At 32.9% G+C, this 18,082-nt stretch overlaps 1 protein-coding gene across 6 annotated transcripts in view; it reads right to left on the reverse strand.

Moving 5' to 3' along the window:
- Positions 1-1,453: 1,453 nt before the first annotated feature.
- The window catches only part of CSMD3 (CUB and Sushi multiple domains 3), a 467,721-nt gene continuing 451,092 nt past the window's right edge, over positions 1,454-18,082 (reverse strand). For 5 of the 6 annotated variants that reach the window (XM_032442886.1, XM_015856173.2, XM_032442885.1 and 2 more), the window contains 7 exons: positions 16,729-16,908; positions 13,750-13,815; positions 11,897-12,055; positions 7,577-7,689; positions 6,378-6,465; positions 4,728-4,863; positions 3,505-3,664 (listed from right to left, as the gene is read on the reverse strand). In XM_032442886.1, coding sequence (XP_032298777.1) covers positions 3,505-3,664; positions 4,728-4,863; positions 6,378-6,465; positions 7,577-7,689; positions 11,897-12,055; positions 13,750-13,815; positions 16,729-16,908 — 902 coding nt within the window. Of the gene's footprint in view, positions 3,665-4,727; positions 4,864-6,377; positions 6,466-7,576; positions 7,690-11,896; positions 12,056-13,749; positions 13,816-16,728; positions 16,909-18,082 lie in introns of all 6 variants that reach the window. The other variant, XM_032442883.1, reaches the window with a different exon arrangement.

Consider the following 18,082-nt stretch of genomic DNA (forward strand, 5'->3'; position numbering starts at 1 on the left):
CAGTCAACACTCGGTTTTTCACAAAATGATGAGCTTATTAGTACTCCGAAAGCTAATTTTCAAAACTGCTTCTACTTAGTCCTGATTGTGCAAATCAGATTACTATGTTGCCATAGTTTCATAACTCAGATACAATAAAATAAATAAAATAATAAAATAAAATAAAATAAAATAAAATAAAATAAAATAAAATAAAATAAAATAAAATAAAATAAAATAAAATATTAATTAGGAACACCCTCTTTCCAACCCCTGCTATTCTGTGATTCTGTGAGCCTTGACACTATAAAATCATAATTAAAATTATTTTCTTGAGTTATTTCTACTTGTTTAACTACACAAAGTAACCAAACTATGAATCCTTCACAAGGGATGTATACCTCACTTAAATCCTGTAATAGCTAGGTAACATACAGCTGAATCTATATACTGGAATACCAATGTTCATAACAACACCAGTGTTCATAAATCCATGGGACCAGATGGAATGCATCCATGGGTGCTGAGGGAGCTGGTAGACCTGACTACTGAACATCTCTCTGTTATCTCTTAGAGGTCTTGGAGAATAGGGGAGTTGACTGAACACTGGAGGATAGCCAATGTCACTCCAGTCTTCAAAAAGGGCAAGAAGGCCAGTCAGCCTACCTGTGCGACCTGGTGTACAGAACCTGCTTTGGCAGGAGGGTTGGACGTGATTTTCTCTGGAGGTCCATTCCCACCCCTATGATTCTGTGATTCTGTAATTCTGTGAGCTGCTAGTCTATTTTAACTATGACACCCAAGATTTAAAACTCCCTGTATTTCACTAATATGGAAAAAATATGATTATTTCATATTTTTCATTCTAGTGCATTGAGATATAGCATATACTTCTAGTACCTGGAAAATAAAGGCCATATTTTAATTAAATTTAGCAACTTGAATGACTTGGCTGTCAGGTCACTTTACTTTCCAATGACTATAAGAAGCTATTAAATTTAAAATAAAATAGTAAATATAGTAACATAATTAAGATTCTTCCCCTCCAGTTCAATAAGACATACCACTCAATTTGGACTCCAGAAAAGACTGTGTAGGATGCTTATAGGTACCTGTTACTGTGTATCTCTTGCGCATATCTGAGAACAGTAGAAAACAATGTGTCTGTCTACAGCTTTCATCAACACTAAATTTTACTTTTTTCTTTTTCTTTTTTTTCTTTTTCCTCATAAAGTGAATTTTGTTCCCTCCTTTTTGAATAGTGAAGTTTTTGTTATAAATTCAAGTGAAGCAGGAAATTCATTTTAGTAAATACTTATGTGTGAAAGCAATCTATGTCTTGCCACTTCACCTAGAATTCACATGACGATTAAGAAAAACTGAATTTAAGCTTTTAAGACTTACAAAAAACCCAAATTATCAGTCTTCAAATCTGAAACAATCTTGAAGTTCATCTTCCAAAGAAGAAGCATGGTTAAAAAAAGCAATTGTCCATTTTTATTTTGTTTACATTGCACTGAAAATTTACATCATACTTTTACAAATCCTTTTTTTCATAAAAATATACTTCTTTACAAAAGTGTATGCATTAATATAAGAGGAGTAGCCAGTTGCAGAAGAAACATTTTAAACAATCTCAAATGTATTAACCTTAACGTTAATGAATGAATCATAGTTATTGCAGTCATTTGAATAAACAAGAATAAATAACAACCAATGGTATAAAATATAAAACAGCATCCTTTTAGTAGAATACAGTTTGACAGAGTTGTGTGAATAATCAAAACTAAATGTTGTAAAATGGTTCATAAGAAATTCATCAAACATTATAGAAATCCAAGCAGCAATCCTGGGTACAATGATTTTTTTGGTAGGCACTCTCTATTATGGTAATAAAAAGTTTAGATTTTCACAGAATTATTAATGTCTGAAAGGGACAATAACAGATAATTCACACTGGCTAACACAGCATTTGTGAGTCATGCTTTAAAGGGAAGACAATGACTTACATCAAATAAATTATTGAGTTGCCACTGATTAATTATTTTATGAAATAACTGTAAAATTAAAAACTACATTTCCTTGAAATGGTTCTGGAATGTCTAAAACTTGTATTTGAGAGCTGTAGAGTTTGAATTGTTCCTAAAATTAATGGATTGTTCCTAATAAAATCATGGCTTTATATATGTGTGTATATATATAAAATAGTTTCTCTTTCATTGCAGTATGGTAATATATTCAATTTTAAATCATTAACTGTAAGGATTTGTTTTCATAAACCATGGAGGTAAAATAGATATGAAAACACAGTATTTCCAAATTATAATTGCCTCTTGCCTTGTAGGTTTGAGCCAAAGTTTGCAGAAGTCTGTTAGGATCTTCCTAGCAACTTCATTGGGTTTTAACCATGCTCTATGCATGCATTTTGACAAAATGCTAAAGGAGTAAATTGACGTGATACAGCCTAATTTAACTAATTTAACTATGGGTTAAAAATGGACTTTTACAATTTTGACATATGAGTTTGATTCCTAATGTTACTGTTAACTACATTTTTTAACTAGAAACATCATTAAATTATGTTTTGACATGGAAACTATAATAAAATGGTCACTGATTTTTGAATGGTCAACAGTAAGGAACATAGCCACGTGACATTGCTCAATTCATCCTAGCTTCTTGAATGAAAATTTTGTCTAATTACATGATTGACAAAAGTAAAGCAGAAACAGTTTTCCACTCTTACCATTTGTAGTGGTTTTTTTTGTAGAAACAGAAAAAAGGAGCTTGAGTTGAAACATGAAAAAGAAGGCATGAAGCACAAAAAGAAATTCATTAAATAAAAAACCTGACATTTGACATTTTTGTTTTGCTTCTGTGATATGAAAAGAGTAAGTTGTACTTGCTCATTTCTAAATAGTACCTTCTGAAGTTAAAAAGTTGTTCTGAAAGAAATGAAACACTAAACAGAATGAATAAATGAAAAAAAAAAAAAGAAAAAAAAAGAAAAAGTACAAACTCATTAAAAAGATGAAGCATATGACTGTTAGAAAGATGTCAGTGACCTATTGTCTCCTGTAAGTATAGCTCTTATTTTCTATCTATATCTTTTATTTTTATTTTTAACCCATTCCCTTTATTATAATTTTTATAAAGCACAGAAGTACTGATAATGGATGCTCCTCCAATATATGCAAATACATTTTATGTTTTAGAATAACCTCCTTTTTTAAAAAAGCAAATAAACTGTGAGTTAGCACTCGTAGAGTGCAGCAGATTTTTCTGTAAAACTCTCCATGGTAAACACGAAGAAAATTTTTGATCCAGTTTATGAAAAACAAAGTCAAAACAAAATAACCACAACCCATTATTGTCTATCATCCTCAGGAAAAGGTGACCAACTATATCCTGAAAAGTGTGCTTTATTTTTTTTTTTTTTAATTTTATTTTTTTCTAAATCAGTGAACTATGTGTGCACTGTGTTGTGTTTTTATTTTCAAACTTTGAAGACATATCATTACCACATTATACCATTGTGCAAACAGTGTTCAAGTTGGGGTCAAATCGTACCGCTTTCCCTTCCACAGACTTTGCATTTGTGTCATACATGGGGTTTTCAAAAGCAGCTTGTCCATTATTATTTTCATGTACAGAGCATCCTGTATATTGTGTTTTAGGTGCAGTCCTGTTAAAGAAAGACAGAGTATTCATAACTGCAGTATTCCATGCTGACATGACCTGGTTTAAAAATCTGAACAGAACTTAGCCCCCAGTTTCAATTAAGGTTGATATGTATAACACACACACACACACACACACACACATATATAGTATAACATCTATCTTAACAACTTGTGATGTAAAGTAATCAAACTGTAAAACATTTATGATTCATTTAAAAATGTATTCATTTGAAAAGTAAGCTAACAGCCCTAGAAAAGAAACATACTCGAATAATCATATAATATCTAGTTAAGAGTATAGTGGAATCTAGTAAACATGGAATCATCCAGAGAAAGATTACTGATATTTCCTTTTTTCCCTCCAGATGCTCAATATATTTATTAAAAATCAATATATATCGACTTTATTTTTTACTAAAAACATCTAATTATCAAAATCTAATCCCTTGAAAACATTTCATATATATTGTGAAACAAAATGTATATTCTATTATAGACCACTGATGAATTATAAAGATAAGTAACTATAGCATACATTTAATATCAAATGTATAAATTTTACTCGAACATCTGCATTGTTTCACATTCTTATCTGTTCAAAATCGAGGTGTACTATGTGAAAATTATGGTACATGTTTTAAACTAATGTCACGCTTTAGTGTACATTACAGTTATAATTGTCAGGTTAACAGTAAGTGACCATTTTCACAATTAGTAGGCAATAATATGTTGTCTCAATAGCATAAAAAAATAGCAAAACACTTAGACTAACAAAACTGAGAAGGCTGTGGTGGTTGCATAACTATATGTGAACTAATGATTGAGATGCAGAAACACTTCCATAATAAAACCTTTCACTGCTATAATACTTGCATATACTCACAAGCCAATAAACAGAAAAGGTATTAAAATAAATTACTCAATTATTATTCACAAATGAATAGGTATAGAAAAGGAAGAAATTAACACATGCATATTTTGCAAACATTTTATCATTTTGCTCAAATTTTATTATAATACAAACTAAAACATAAATTAATAAGAAATTATATATATGTAATTTACCTTTGTTTATAAAGATAAAAGCCAAAACCAGCAAATATGAGGGCAAAAAAAGGCACCAGAATAGCGATTGCCACTGAACTACTATTTGTACCATGTGGTTGATTAGAAGAATTTGAACCTTCAGATATGTTAAGACCTAAAAGGAATAAGAAGATAAAACAGGTAATGTAAAATATGGCTATATTCCTGACATCGATTACTCCATAATATTAAGAATTCAAGAAACATCTTGTGATTGGATTACCATAATGTGTTCACCTGCATACATACAGATGTAGGCTGAGACCACCGAGAAAGTAAATGTAGTGTGGTAAAACATATACTAATTAATAAACACATGCAAAACAATACATGTACTATAAGATATTATTTTACTATTTAATTATGTATGTCAGTCAAGGTTTTGATGTTATTACTATACATTAATGTACTGTATTACAAGAAGTCAAATGTAGAATAACCCAAGTGTTAGACTGATCATATTACTGATTATATTTGCATATATCTGAAGGAATAAATACTGCATGTGTCAAGCAAAAATGATTTACAGGAAAGTCTAAATCACTCAAAGAGTCAAAAGAAAAATTAATCATGTTGATTTCATTAGCTGCTGCTATTGATACACAAAGTAAAAAAGTCAGGAAAAGTCGTGGAGAGCTAAAGCCATATATGGATGAAAAAATAACAAGATCTGCTGCACAGTAGAGGAGTGCATAAATTACTAGGTCATCTACAAAGTCAAAATATACACTTTCTAATGTGAAGAAGGGAATACCAATACAGCTTCAAAGATAGTTTCTAAGCTTTGAACTAGATTTTGTAAGAATTGCATACATTAATATTTTCTGACTTCCTAGGTCTTGCAAGGCAATATCTAGAAATTAACAAAGCAAAACAAACAAGCAGGCATTCAGCAAATTACCAATATACTAAAATACAGGAAAATTGCATGTTGTGATGAAAACTGGGAGCAGTATAAGCATTTTCTTAAGGTGAAAACATTTTTTTTTGTGTATTCTTTTGCATGAAATAATGAAGTAGCAAACATATTTAACAAGATCTGCTCAGTGGCTGTAAATCTATCCATAATTTGAATGTGGTTGCTGACTGCTTCATTGAATTGATTACCAACTTCATTAACCACAAGTTGTACTTCTAAAGAAATTAAAAATGAGCAAAACATTCTGTTTCTACAATATTTATACCAATAAATAACCTTCAATATGTTAAACAATCTTGAAACTATCAAATAAAAGAAAAAAAAACCCAAAAAACTCCTGAAAATTAAATGAAGAAGTAAAATTTTCCTAAGAATTTACCAAAACTTCTTTGCCAGTGCACTACTGCATTGTAATTTTTGTTAGCTTTAAAATATTTTGAGGCAGTTGATGAAGAGAAAGCCCTCTTTGTATACTAATTTAATTGAAATGTTTCGCAGTGAAGATATTTCTAATTTTTTTAAAGAATTTCCATATGAAAATACAATGAAAATAAATATAAAGCAATGCATTTCACTATTCATAATTAACATTATGAAAAAAGTATAGTTTACTTTTATGTTAGACATTCATTAATACCTTCCAGCATATTCAAGAATTAAGACAGTATATTGATTTATGGACTGGCATAAACTTAGAATTTAACAAATACCTAATCTTTGAAGTCCAAATTGCCCATAATCTTTACCCTGGATGAACCCCTGAAAAACATACGTAGCTCCATCAGGTTCAGCAGAAACCTGAAAGTACAAACAAACACACAAACAAACAAACAAAAACAGCCCAGTGAATTAAATGTAAAAAACTTGTTGCAAGTAATAAGTATCTACTTGGAAATGATTACTAATATTTCTCTTTCTTACCCGTAATTCAATGAATAAATTTCAAAAGAGAACAGAGCTGCTAAGGGCACAACTTAAGTCATACTCGCTTATGATGATCTCTACTGATTATTATCTCAAAATTTTATTTTGGAAAACCAATAAAAATTAAAGTTTCTGGCACTTCAAGATATCAGTAGTTTTATGTATAAAATAAATAACTTAATAACTACCCAATTTCTTAGGAAGTACATGGCAAAATTTATATAATCTTAAGGAAGCAAGTATTCAGGTTTTAACAGTCATTTCTATTGGAAGATAGTTTATGTTACTGTGCAGTATTCCTTCTGGTAACTACTTAGTTATATAGATTTAGTCCAAAATATTGAATACTTAGAATACTGAATGATACTCCTGATATTGAACTGGTATATTGACTTGCAAAAGGGAGAAAAGAGTTGTGATCCTATGAATAACTTTCTTACTAGGGCTAAATACATTCTTAAGTAATATAATTTATTTATTTATTTTATTTTATTTTATTTTTTTTTTTCCAATTCATAGACAATTCCTTTTTTGGATAGTTTCTGGGTATAAATTCAGTAATACCAAGGCAATTTTCTACAAAAATAATTAATAATAATAATAATTTAAAAAATTCCATAGTCATTCAAATAAGAGCAATAGATGAATAGTATATGGTACGTAGGTAACAAACACAACTGTACTGTGTACTTATGTACATTTAGTTTATACCCAAATTTATTGCATTTACACCTCATAAGCTAGTTAATGCGTGTACATAACAAAGGAGTTTAGCCCTTTTACCAGTCTATTAATAATGTATGGATGCCTATTTCTGTACTTTTCCTCAAACCAGTCTCCTAGAATTTACAATGAATTTTTCATTTCATTTAATGCATCAGTATCACTAATAAGATTATATCTGACGTATTTCAGTATTTTTGGTACCAGCATGACTTCAGATAAAAAACTTGCTTTCTGTCTTTTGTAGCAGAAATATACTCACAAAACCATCCATAGCCCATTTTTCTTCTTTCAACTGGCTCACAGATGTATGAGATGGTGCTTTAATGAGATATATGTGGAGCATGAGTCGAGCTTCCTGGCTTTTATACACTCCTGTAGAACAGAGTTTTTAAAATTCATATTTGCATTGAGTGAAGAAAATATTTCATTGTTAATAATAAGCACTTAATCTGTTGCTTTAAATATGGAAAACAGGAAGAAGTAGCATTTTCAATAACATTTAATTTTAGCAAGATACATTATTTTGTGATTTATTTTTTTATTGCACAATTTCAATAGTAATTGTTTTTATTTTAGTCTGAAGTGAGAAGGGAACTCCTATTCTTATACACAGAACAGTTACGGTTAACAAGCCTTAGATAGAACATGCCTTTACAGCAGCTTGATTGAAGAACACCATTCTGAATAAGAAAGTGTGTTTTAAAAAAGTATCTTTTAAAATTTGCAATTTAGTGATCATGTAAAGAATGTGACGTAGGAGCACACACATATAAAACTTTCCCATAAGCTTATGTTAAATTTAAAATTACTAAATTTTTACAGATTTTACAAATGGTTTTCCATCAGTCAGAATTTCAACACAATATCTTCCAGACAATTACAAGACTTGTATATGTTTATTTACTTTGTATGTATAGTTACTTGCTTCATTTTAATTAATTTAGAAGAAATATTTATAATCTATGTAAGACTGTTGATGTAAGGAAAATAATATAATAAACTTATTGAGCTAATCTTCCATTAGAAAGATGTTGGTCAATATAAAACATACAGCTGACTTGTTTGTTTGTTTGTTTGTTGTGTTTTTTTGTTTGTTTTTTTAACCAATAATATCAGTTAAGGGTTTAGAAAATTTAAGTGTTAGAGAGAAAATGTTTCTGGTATGATCACTTCCTTTCTGTGAAGCCACTGAAATTATTGTTCCAATCGTAGAAGCTAACAAGAGCTAAAAACCTTAATAGAAAGAAAACTGAAGCCAAAACCATGGAAAAACAACAATTTTCTTTTCACCTCCAAAAACTGCCACCAAGCTGAAACTAAAATTCACTCATTAATTGTACAGAACTGATGTCATACTGAAATGAATTTATCTTCTTCAAGTCACTGAACACAGCTGCATGAACACTGACTTTTATTCTGCCCCAGCTTTCTCCTACCTTTTTAATGTACATAGACTAACAAATGTCGATGATTTCACACTGTATTTAGTTAGAATGTCATAGCTAAATATTATTTTTATTTTTTAATTAAGGAACACTCCAGTAATATAGCAGTTCTCTTAGTTTTGTTCATTTCCTATTTTTTGAATTTGTTGAAATTCTGTTATGTGAATGTGAACTAGAGACAGTGTTGAGATGTAAACTTGCTGTCGAGGCAAAGAATACATAGCAAGCTGTATGAAACCACTATCTATCACAGTAGTTGGATAGAAATAAGATCTTTTGAGAAGGTACTTGGTGAATTCATAATGCTAAGGTAGAAAAGTAAGAATGCTGACACACAAAACACACACAAACACAGAACTTATTATTGGACCCTAGTGCTGGAAAGGGAAGAGAGTAGAAGAATTTTCCAGCTACAACATAACATTTTGTATACAGGGTCAGAATAAAATAGCGATTTCATTGGGAAAAATTGAATGCAAAGAAGAAAAAATAATTTAAAAGATAGTCACCACTGTCTTATTGACTGCTAATCTGAGAAAAACAAAATGTTCTGAAATGGAAAAGAGGCACCTGTACACACCACAGCTAAGCCATTTATCTTTGTCCTTTGTGTTAGGACTTACTGTAGACTTGTATTATAGACTGTGGCAAGAGGTAGGGACATCAAATATTCAATTCAGGCTAAGATGAAAATTTCCTACCTCGCTTCAGAAGCATCAATATAAGATGTGGTAATGAAATTGTTTCTTATTTACATGCCTAAAATCACAGTTCCTCTTTCCATGCTAAGAATAGGTGATTGTCGTATAGGAGGTATGAGATAAGAAAGCAGACTTTTGTAGTAACACAGCACTGAGTTCAAATTAACTTGAGTCTGCTCTCATGTTTTCAGGACTTCATTAACATCAAATAATAGTTTAGAACTTGGACAGTGTTCCTCCAGACAACACTTGGAACTTAGGATAAATGAATCACAAGTCATGAATGAATATATTGCATATGTGTACTTCTGGAAATACTTGCATAAGGCTGAGGGCTTTGGTGTCTGTACATGAGCACAAACATACATACACTCAACAAAAACATAGAGAAAAACTTTCCCATAAGCCAAGGCAGCTTTGCAGATTTCCAGTGACTGATTCACTAGCATTTCTCAGTGAAAAACCGATATGCTACTTCAGATCTGGCAACTTGTTCTTCAGTGTAAAAAAGAGTGATCCAAATTAATAAGAGCTGTGCATTTATCATCTCTTAATTCCCATTACAGCATTGCTGTTTTCACTTGCACTAATATGATCAAGTGAACATGCCCATTTTCCAACCTGTGACAGGCACATATATGATAATCACATGAAGCATACATGTCAAAATAAAAAAAAAAAAAAAAAAAAAAAAAAAAATAAAAAAAAAAAAAAAGCATACAAAACAAGGAGTGCTGCTGTAGGAAGAGAACTAGCTACCATTTTGGATAACCACAAGTTGGTTAACCACAATAACCATCAATTCCTTTGCATCTATGTGTTTCTCATCCAACCATGCAACCCTGACCCTAAGATATTCTTTCAATAACTCAGTTTTCTACCTGTAAAATAGGTAGAAAAACAATATTAATTACCTGATAAAATGTGCAGTGCTTGAATGTAGAGCAGAAATAGGTATTTGTCATAATTACATTTGTGTCCAACTACGAAAATACTTTGATTTAGAGGAGGAGGCGTTTTTGAGTGCAGAAAAAAACCCACCATTTTTAAGCTTTACAAATCCTAATAATGTGAAACACTGTATCTGCCAATATCCTTATGGAAATTACATGGCAGAAGCTAAACAGGCATCACACAGCAGATTAAATTTGCAGTCAAGACAAATATGGTTAAAAATCAGAAAATACTTTGTGAAACAGTCTATCTATAGCCCATCAAGAGGGATTCTCAAAGGACACCTACAAAATATTTTCACCAGACAAACTCAGTGATAAAAATTCACTGCTTGAGATAGTAGAAACTGAGAACTAAACAAATACATGGCCTTTCTGGCCCACTACATTCTTCCCATAGACAACCCCTAGCAGAAGCACATGTGCTGAACTTCTTCCTCTCCCAAAGGCTTAATGGCCTATTGCAATTTTCCTTGCTAACACCTCTGAAAAATAAGAGTGAAAAAAGGGTCCCTAAATGACGAATAAGATTAAAACCAGCAGATCTAGCCTACACATAACTGCAATTTAGATTTTTTAGTCCCTTGTATAGAGGGTCTCGGATAGTATGTTTTCAAGAAACTAATTTTTGAGTGATAATATTAAAATTTTTATTTTATGTTATCCACATCACTGTGGTATAACTTGCTATTTCTGTGACATGACAGGTCCATTGCCTGTGTGGATGTTTATTCAGTGTAGAAATTAAAGGAGTCTGAAAAACAAACAAATAAAAACAACTTATAAACCCAAATAATTTTACAGCCTCCTTGTTTGCCTTCTTATCCTTGGATGATCTTCTAGGTTTTTCCAACCTTGATAATTCTGTGATTCTGTGATTATCAAGCCATATCTGTAGTTTCTGCTGATGCTTTAGAGCAATTACTCTGCCCAGCATGGGCAACAGAATGGCATAAAACAATATTGTAACCAGGAACTTCTGCAGAAACCGCAGCATGAAGGTCAGCATAAACTGTCATCTCCCCTTTTTCTCTGTGTTCTTTAAATATCAATCCTAGGTCAACACATTGCTTATTAATAGGCTGATGTAGGAAAAATAAATCTGTCATTTCAGACTTAATAGAATATGTGGAATAGTAATGTAAAAACACAAAATATAAAAGGAAAACAAATGAGAATTAGAAAAAAAAAATATTCTTTCACTTCTCATTTCCCATTAAGTACAAACCTACTAAAATACTGGGAAAACTAAAGAAAAAGGTAGAATATTTTCTTCCTTTGAAAGGGAACTGAACTAGTATGAAAATTTCTTTGATAAGCAAAGACAGTTTCGAGCAGATGTTAAAAATTAATAATGTGTGTTATGAATTAGAAGAGAACTGATGCACATGAGGCAAAAAACAAACAAAACCCAGCAACTACAACAAAACAAACAAACAATAAGAACCACAAACCGAAATTAGCTTTTCTTATCCCATACCTGAAAGCAGCAATTCCATGTTGCTGTTTGTAAGAGTTGCATTTACTCTTCCTGAAGTTGCATTAAAACTGGTGACTGTCAAAGTCATGGGCTGCTTCTTGCTTTTGTAGTTGTAAGATCCTTTCCATATGTAATTTTGGGCAAATACATCATCAGGAACTATACAGAATCAAACATGTTTCAATACATATTGCAATATTTAGTGCTTATGAAGTCAAACATCCAAAAACAATCTTATAAATACAAACATTTTATCTACTCTCTCCTCTTAGAATCATAGAGTCATAGATGATTTGAATTGATGAGATTCTTAAAGATAATCTTATTCAACTGTCTTGCCATGTTCAGGGGCACTTCCCACTAAATCAGTTTGTCCAAAGCTCCATCCAGCCTAGCCTGGATCCAGTATGGAGCATCCTTCCAGGGATGAAGTATCCCAAGCTTCTTGGGGCAGCTGTTCCAGTGCCTCATCAACCTCACTGTGAAGATTTTCTGCCCTATACCTAACTTAAACTCATCCTTTTTAGTTTAATATCATTACTCCTTCTCCTCTACTTTCTGGTACAGTTGCTCCCCATCTTTCATATACTTTCCCTTTAAATATTGGAAGGCTGCTGTAAGGTCTCTCAAGAGCCGTCTCTTCTTCAGGCTAAATAATCTTAGTTTGTCTTCATAGGAGAGATGCTCCAACACTCTGGTGATTTTCATGGTCCTCCTCTGGACCTGCTGTATCTAACAGGTCCATGTGTTTCTCATGCTGGTTGTCCCAGAGCTAAACACAGTGCTCTACAGGGGATTTCATGAAAATGGAGGAATGGTGGGGAATCACTTCCCTCAACTTGCTAGCTACAGTTCTTTTCATGCAGTTTAGAATACTTGCGGCTTTTTGGGCTGCAAGTACACATTGCCGACCCATGTTTAGTTGTTAGTCCACTAATATCTATAATTCCGTTAAGAAAAATCTTTATATATAAGCATAAAAGTCCAGTTTAAACATTTATGAAAATAATGTATTTATTAAAAACAAACAAAAAAAACCCACAAAAACAAACAAACAAAAAAAACCCGCACAAAAACAACAACAACAACAAACCAAAACAAAATACAGATATACTTTCACTTGCTTCTTTCCTCAAGCATGAAGATGTCAAGTACGAAAATGAAACCAACTCCACAAAATCTAATTTAGTGTCTATAATTAAAAGATCAGATTACCCTCACTGCAGAATATTATATGCCAGCACAGACAGGCAGGAACACATAGTTACAATTAAATTTTGAAAAAATTGACTTCTATTTAAGTAATAAAATCCCTGTAAACATATTTAAATGACACTACAAGATTATAAACAACTTTTTTTATTATGTAGTCATATTTCATTTAATGAAATATATATAGAGAGAGAGAGAGAAGCTTTGTTTTGTATTCAAATGCTTAAAAAAAGAAGGGGGAAAAAAAAAAAAAGAGAGAGAGATCATAGACCACAGGGAGAATAAATGCATTAGATTTATAGATGTAATTTAGCCATTATCCGCTTGGTTAATGAGTAATTTAAGTTATGCAACTGTATACTTCAAAAGAAATATGTTGCCTATGTAGCATAACAGATATATGGAAATCTTTGAAGTCTTAACATGAGATACCATTTAAACTATGAAACTGAAAGTTCCTTGGGACAACTTTACTACAGCTTCTAAAGGCAAGATATCAAACTTAGCCCTATAACAAATCATGAATATTTAAAATCAGCTCTTTCATTATTTGAAGTCACTCATACTGAATTTACAGCTTTGTGTTTGTGTGTGCATTGGCATCTTGTGTCTTATAAGCATACAAGAATACAACTATTTACCACTTAGTTTGGGACTTGGCGTTCCCAAAGCTGGTCTGGGATCCTTCACCAATATTTTGGAACCAGCTGTTTTAAAAGAATGAATGACACACAAATTAGTTACTCATAAACTAGGAAAAAACATTTCCATGCTACATTTTACTTATTACAAAGAATATGATATGATGTTTCAAATTCCAAACACAAATAAGATTTCAGTCTTCAGACTTAGTATCAGAGGGGCACATGCCCACTGATTTATTCTTCTTGCATATTTTCTTAAGTTACGTGGATGCTACCAAATCCTTTGTAGTGCTTTTGCTTCAGAATCCATATATCAGAATTCATTCTTGGACCGGGTATCTAATAATCTAAGGCAAGCTGAATGGTTTAAATATTAAATATAATATACATATACTATGTGTGTGTACATACATTTATAAATGTATACATACAGATATTTAAACAAACATACACAGTTATCCACATAAGATAGCACTGTGTATGCTGCTTTGACTGGATGCAATGCAACACCAAAGTGAGAGGATTTATAACCAGTGCATTTTATATCATGTTCCTCTCCAGGACTTAACACTGCTGAGAGAAATACCTTTTGTTCAGGACTGTTAAAACAAGTATTATATATATATAATATATATATAAAACAAGTATTATATATATATATTATAATACATGCTTAAGCTCTTAAAAATGGAGATAATCACTATTTCTTCAAAGAATAACATCAGAAAGAAAGAAAGTAAGTGGTCCACAACTGCTCAGATGATGCCGAGCACTAGAAGTTAGACCTGAATTTCAGCTCTTTACTGCCTAAAACAGATAGTCATCCACCACTGAAGGTGGAGAAGTGCCATTTCCTCCAAGTGAAGCTGTTTTATTTTATAGAAATAAAGAAGACACATAATACTGTCTTCTAGTGCAGGATACTCTTGCTACACTTGGCTCCATTCTTTGCTACAGTGGTTATTTTGGATTATTTTGGATCTCAGTTTGGAACACAACCCTCTCTGTCTAATTCAGTAGGGATCACTGACAATATCTGGAGTGTTAAGAATAACTTTTAGCTTATTACAGAAGTCCTGCTCTTTTATATAAACTAAAGCTAGCAAGCAGCAAGGGCAGGTGGGCTGAATTAAACATGAATTTCTCACGACCTGATGGTTGTTGTTAAGACTGATTGATAAATGTCTAACTTCCTTTCTCTTTTAAAAGAAACTTGCTGAACTTCACTGAATATGGCTGTTCAACATTAACCACTTTTTTTTGTTTGTTTGTTTTGTTTTTTGATTGCATCAAACTCAGGTTTTCAAAAGGCTTTAATATAACAGCTTTGAGTTCATCAGCCTTGTCAAGGTGAGATCATTTTTAGTAAACTTTAGATCTGAGATAATTAAATACAAGACCAAAACTAAAACATATTATCTATGGAGTTAAATTTTCTTAATTTTATTAAGTAGGACTTTAAATACTGCAATTTTGCATTTAAAAGTACAAATCCAAATCCTGCTTAAATTCTCCTAAATATTTTTTTTTTAATCTAAACTCCAAGTTTTTAATTCCTTTTCATCCTTTTCCAAGTCATATTTGTAAAGTTCACCATCACATGTGAACACTGTCTTCCCACTTCTGTAGGAGAGATGCTTCATCCATCTATGTAATAGGCAAGATGGAAAATATTTAGGAGACATTTTACTTTATCTCATTAGAGTTAATACTTTACAATTTGTCACTTATTGGCATTTTTTACCACTGCTGAAGAGCAAGAAACAAGGTAAGTGATCCTGAAAATTTTGCATTTTGACAAAATTTCTCCAAGACATTGAGAAAGAATGGTCTGAAAAAGTGGAAACACTAATAGTTAGCAATGAAAATTAAAGGAAAATAAATAAATTCTTCTAAATTCCTAAAAATTTCTTAAATCAGATAGACGGTTAATATTATTTGTTTCAGTATCATCAAGAGAAAATTGTTGGATCAAAATACAACCTGTGAATCACATTTGGCCTGCCACAACATTTCCTGAACACTAATGAAGTCGTGGGCTTCTTGGCAGTTTGATTCTCAACGCTTTCCCAAAGCTCTGTTCTGTTCTCCCCCATCACTTGCCTGGCATATAACGCCAGGACACCTGCTTTTTAGTAACAGAGAATATTCACTTCCTGTGAAGCGAATTCCCCTTCCAAGAGGCAGCATTTGGTTATACAGCCTATATGTCTCTCTAGGAGCTCTTGGGATAACCACATATGAAACATTATGTATCAGTAATCAGTTATTTAATTATTCAATTATTCAGGAACTGGAATTGCAAACAGTTGCTATACTTGTGGGTTTCTTATTACACATAAAAAAAATACCATTCTTGTCATGATTTTACAATGAGAATTTTCATGCCAAAATATGCACAAAAAACAAAAACAAACAAAAAACAAAAAAACACATCATTAAAAAAAAAATAGAGTTTGGGAAAACCTTTTCTTTGTGAATAGTAAACAATAAACCCTTTTTATCCTTTTTAAACCCTATTTCATTCCATGTAATAACTAAGACCTCTACTTACACTTCTGTAAGCACCCTTCTCTAATATTGCAACAATCTTAGCTGTTTTGCAGCTGATGCAGTCTCCTACAATAAACTCACCCTTGTCTAGGCTTAATATGCATGTGCAAAAACATTCAGGTTCTTATTCCACTAAACCTATCAGAATGTAGCCTACACCTGACTCAGTCAGGAGTTTAAACACAGGCGTTAACTTGGACACCAATATTTTATAATTTTATCTGCAATTCACAACTCTGAGCATGCAAATGAAACATAAGGAGATGAAAACATTTTTCCCATTAAACACGATTGACAATGGCTTATAGCTATTCTTTTAGATATTTGCCCTCTTAGTTCCTCCCTCACCTTATTAGGCAGCAAGTAAAGAATACTGCTGAAATGTAATAGGTGACAGCTGCAACAGGAAACAGAAGAGGTTACCTTCACAAACTGGAACTTTCCCAGTCCACGTGCCATCAGATCTGCAGGCTCGATGCTCTGATCCTCCTGCCAGGAAGAAGCCTGGCTGACAAGTGTAAATCAGTGTATAGCCGAGTGAGGGGAGATCCATTCCTGCAACATTTGCATGAGATGGTGTTTCTGGTTGTTTACAGCTGTGAGCTGCAAAGAAAAGATAAAAAAACCTTCAGTCAAAACAATGAAAAAATAATCTATGCTCACTCTGACAGGTAAGTAATGAGGGAAAAAGCTTCAATAAAAGTAACACATAAATATATCTTCTCTTAATTAAGTTCCTGCAGGGACTATAAATGGTTGCACTGAGGCTACAAATAAATACAATCTTGAAAATGGCCCTTTCACCATCAAGGGACCCAATGTGCACCCATGCACATTTAAAATTGTTTGAAAATTGTTTGTCTGCATACTTAAACACAAAAAACACACACCTTACTATATTAAAAAGCAATCCTGGCTATGTGATTTAAGATCACAGAATCACAGAATTGTAGGGGTTGGAAGGGACCTCTAGAGATCATCGAGTCCAACCCCCCTGCCAAAGCAGGCTCCCTACACCATGTCACACAGGTAGGCGTCCAGGCAGGTCTTAAATATCTCCAGAGAACTCCACCACCTCCCTGGGCAGCCTGTTCCAGTGCTTCATCACCCTCACTGTAAAGAAGTTCTTCCGCACGTTCATGTGGAACTTACTATGCTGTACTTTCATCCCATTACCCCTAGTCCTATCCCCGCGCACTACTGAAAAGAGACCAGCCTCACCACTATGGCTCCCACACCTCTGGTATTTATAAACACAATATTCCAGATGAGGCCTCACCAGGGCAGAGTAGAGGGGGAGGATCACCTCCTTCAACCTGCTGGACACGCTCTTTTTAATACACCCCAGTATGCCATTGGCTTTTTTGGCTACAAGGGCACACTGCTGGCTCATGGTCAATCTGTTGTCCACCAGGATGCCCGGGTCCCTCTCTGCAGAGCTCCTCTCCAGCAGGTCCTCCCCCAGCCTGTACTGGTGCATGTAATTATTTATAAGCAGGTGCAAGATTCTACACTTGCTTTTGTTAAACCTCATCCGGATTCTTACTGTCCAGCTCTCCAGCCTGTCCAGGTCTCACTGAATGGCAGCAAAGCCTTCAGGCATGTCAGCCAGTCCTCCCAACTTCGTGTCATCAGCAAACTTGCTGAGGGTGTGTGAAAGACAGAACTGGTTTTCTTTTATTGTCTCAAAGCTTGCTTCGTGAGGCCTTTCTGATGATAAGACTCTGACTGGCGACTGCTAACTATCTAGGAGAGTGAATAGTGGGTGCTGTTGTGC

Source organism: Coturnix japonica, chromosome 2 (genome assembly GCF_001577835.2).
Source record: "Coturnix japonica isolate 7356 chromosome 2, Coturnix japonica 2.1, whole genome shotgun sequence".
Classification (NCBI taxonomy): domain Eukaryota; kingdom Metazoa; phylum Chordata; class Aves; order Galliformes; family Phasianidae; genus Coturnix; species Coturnix japonica.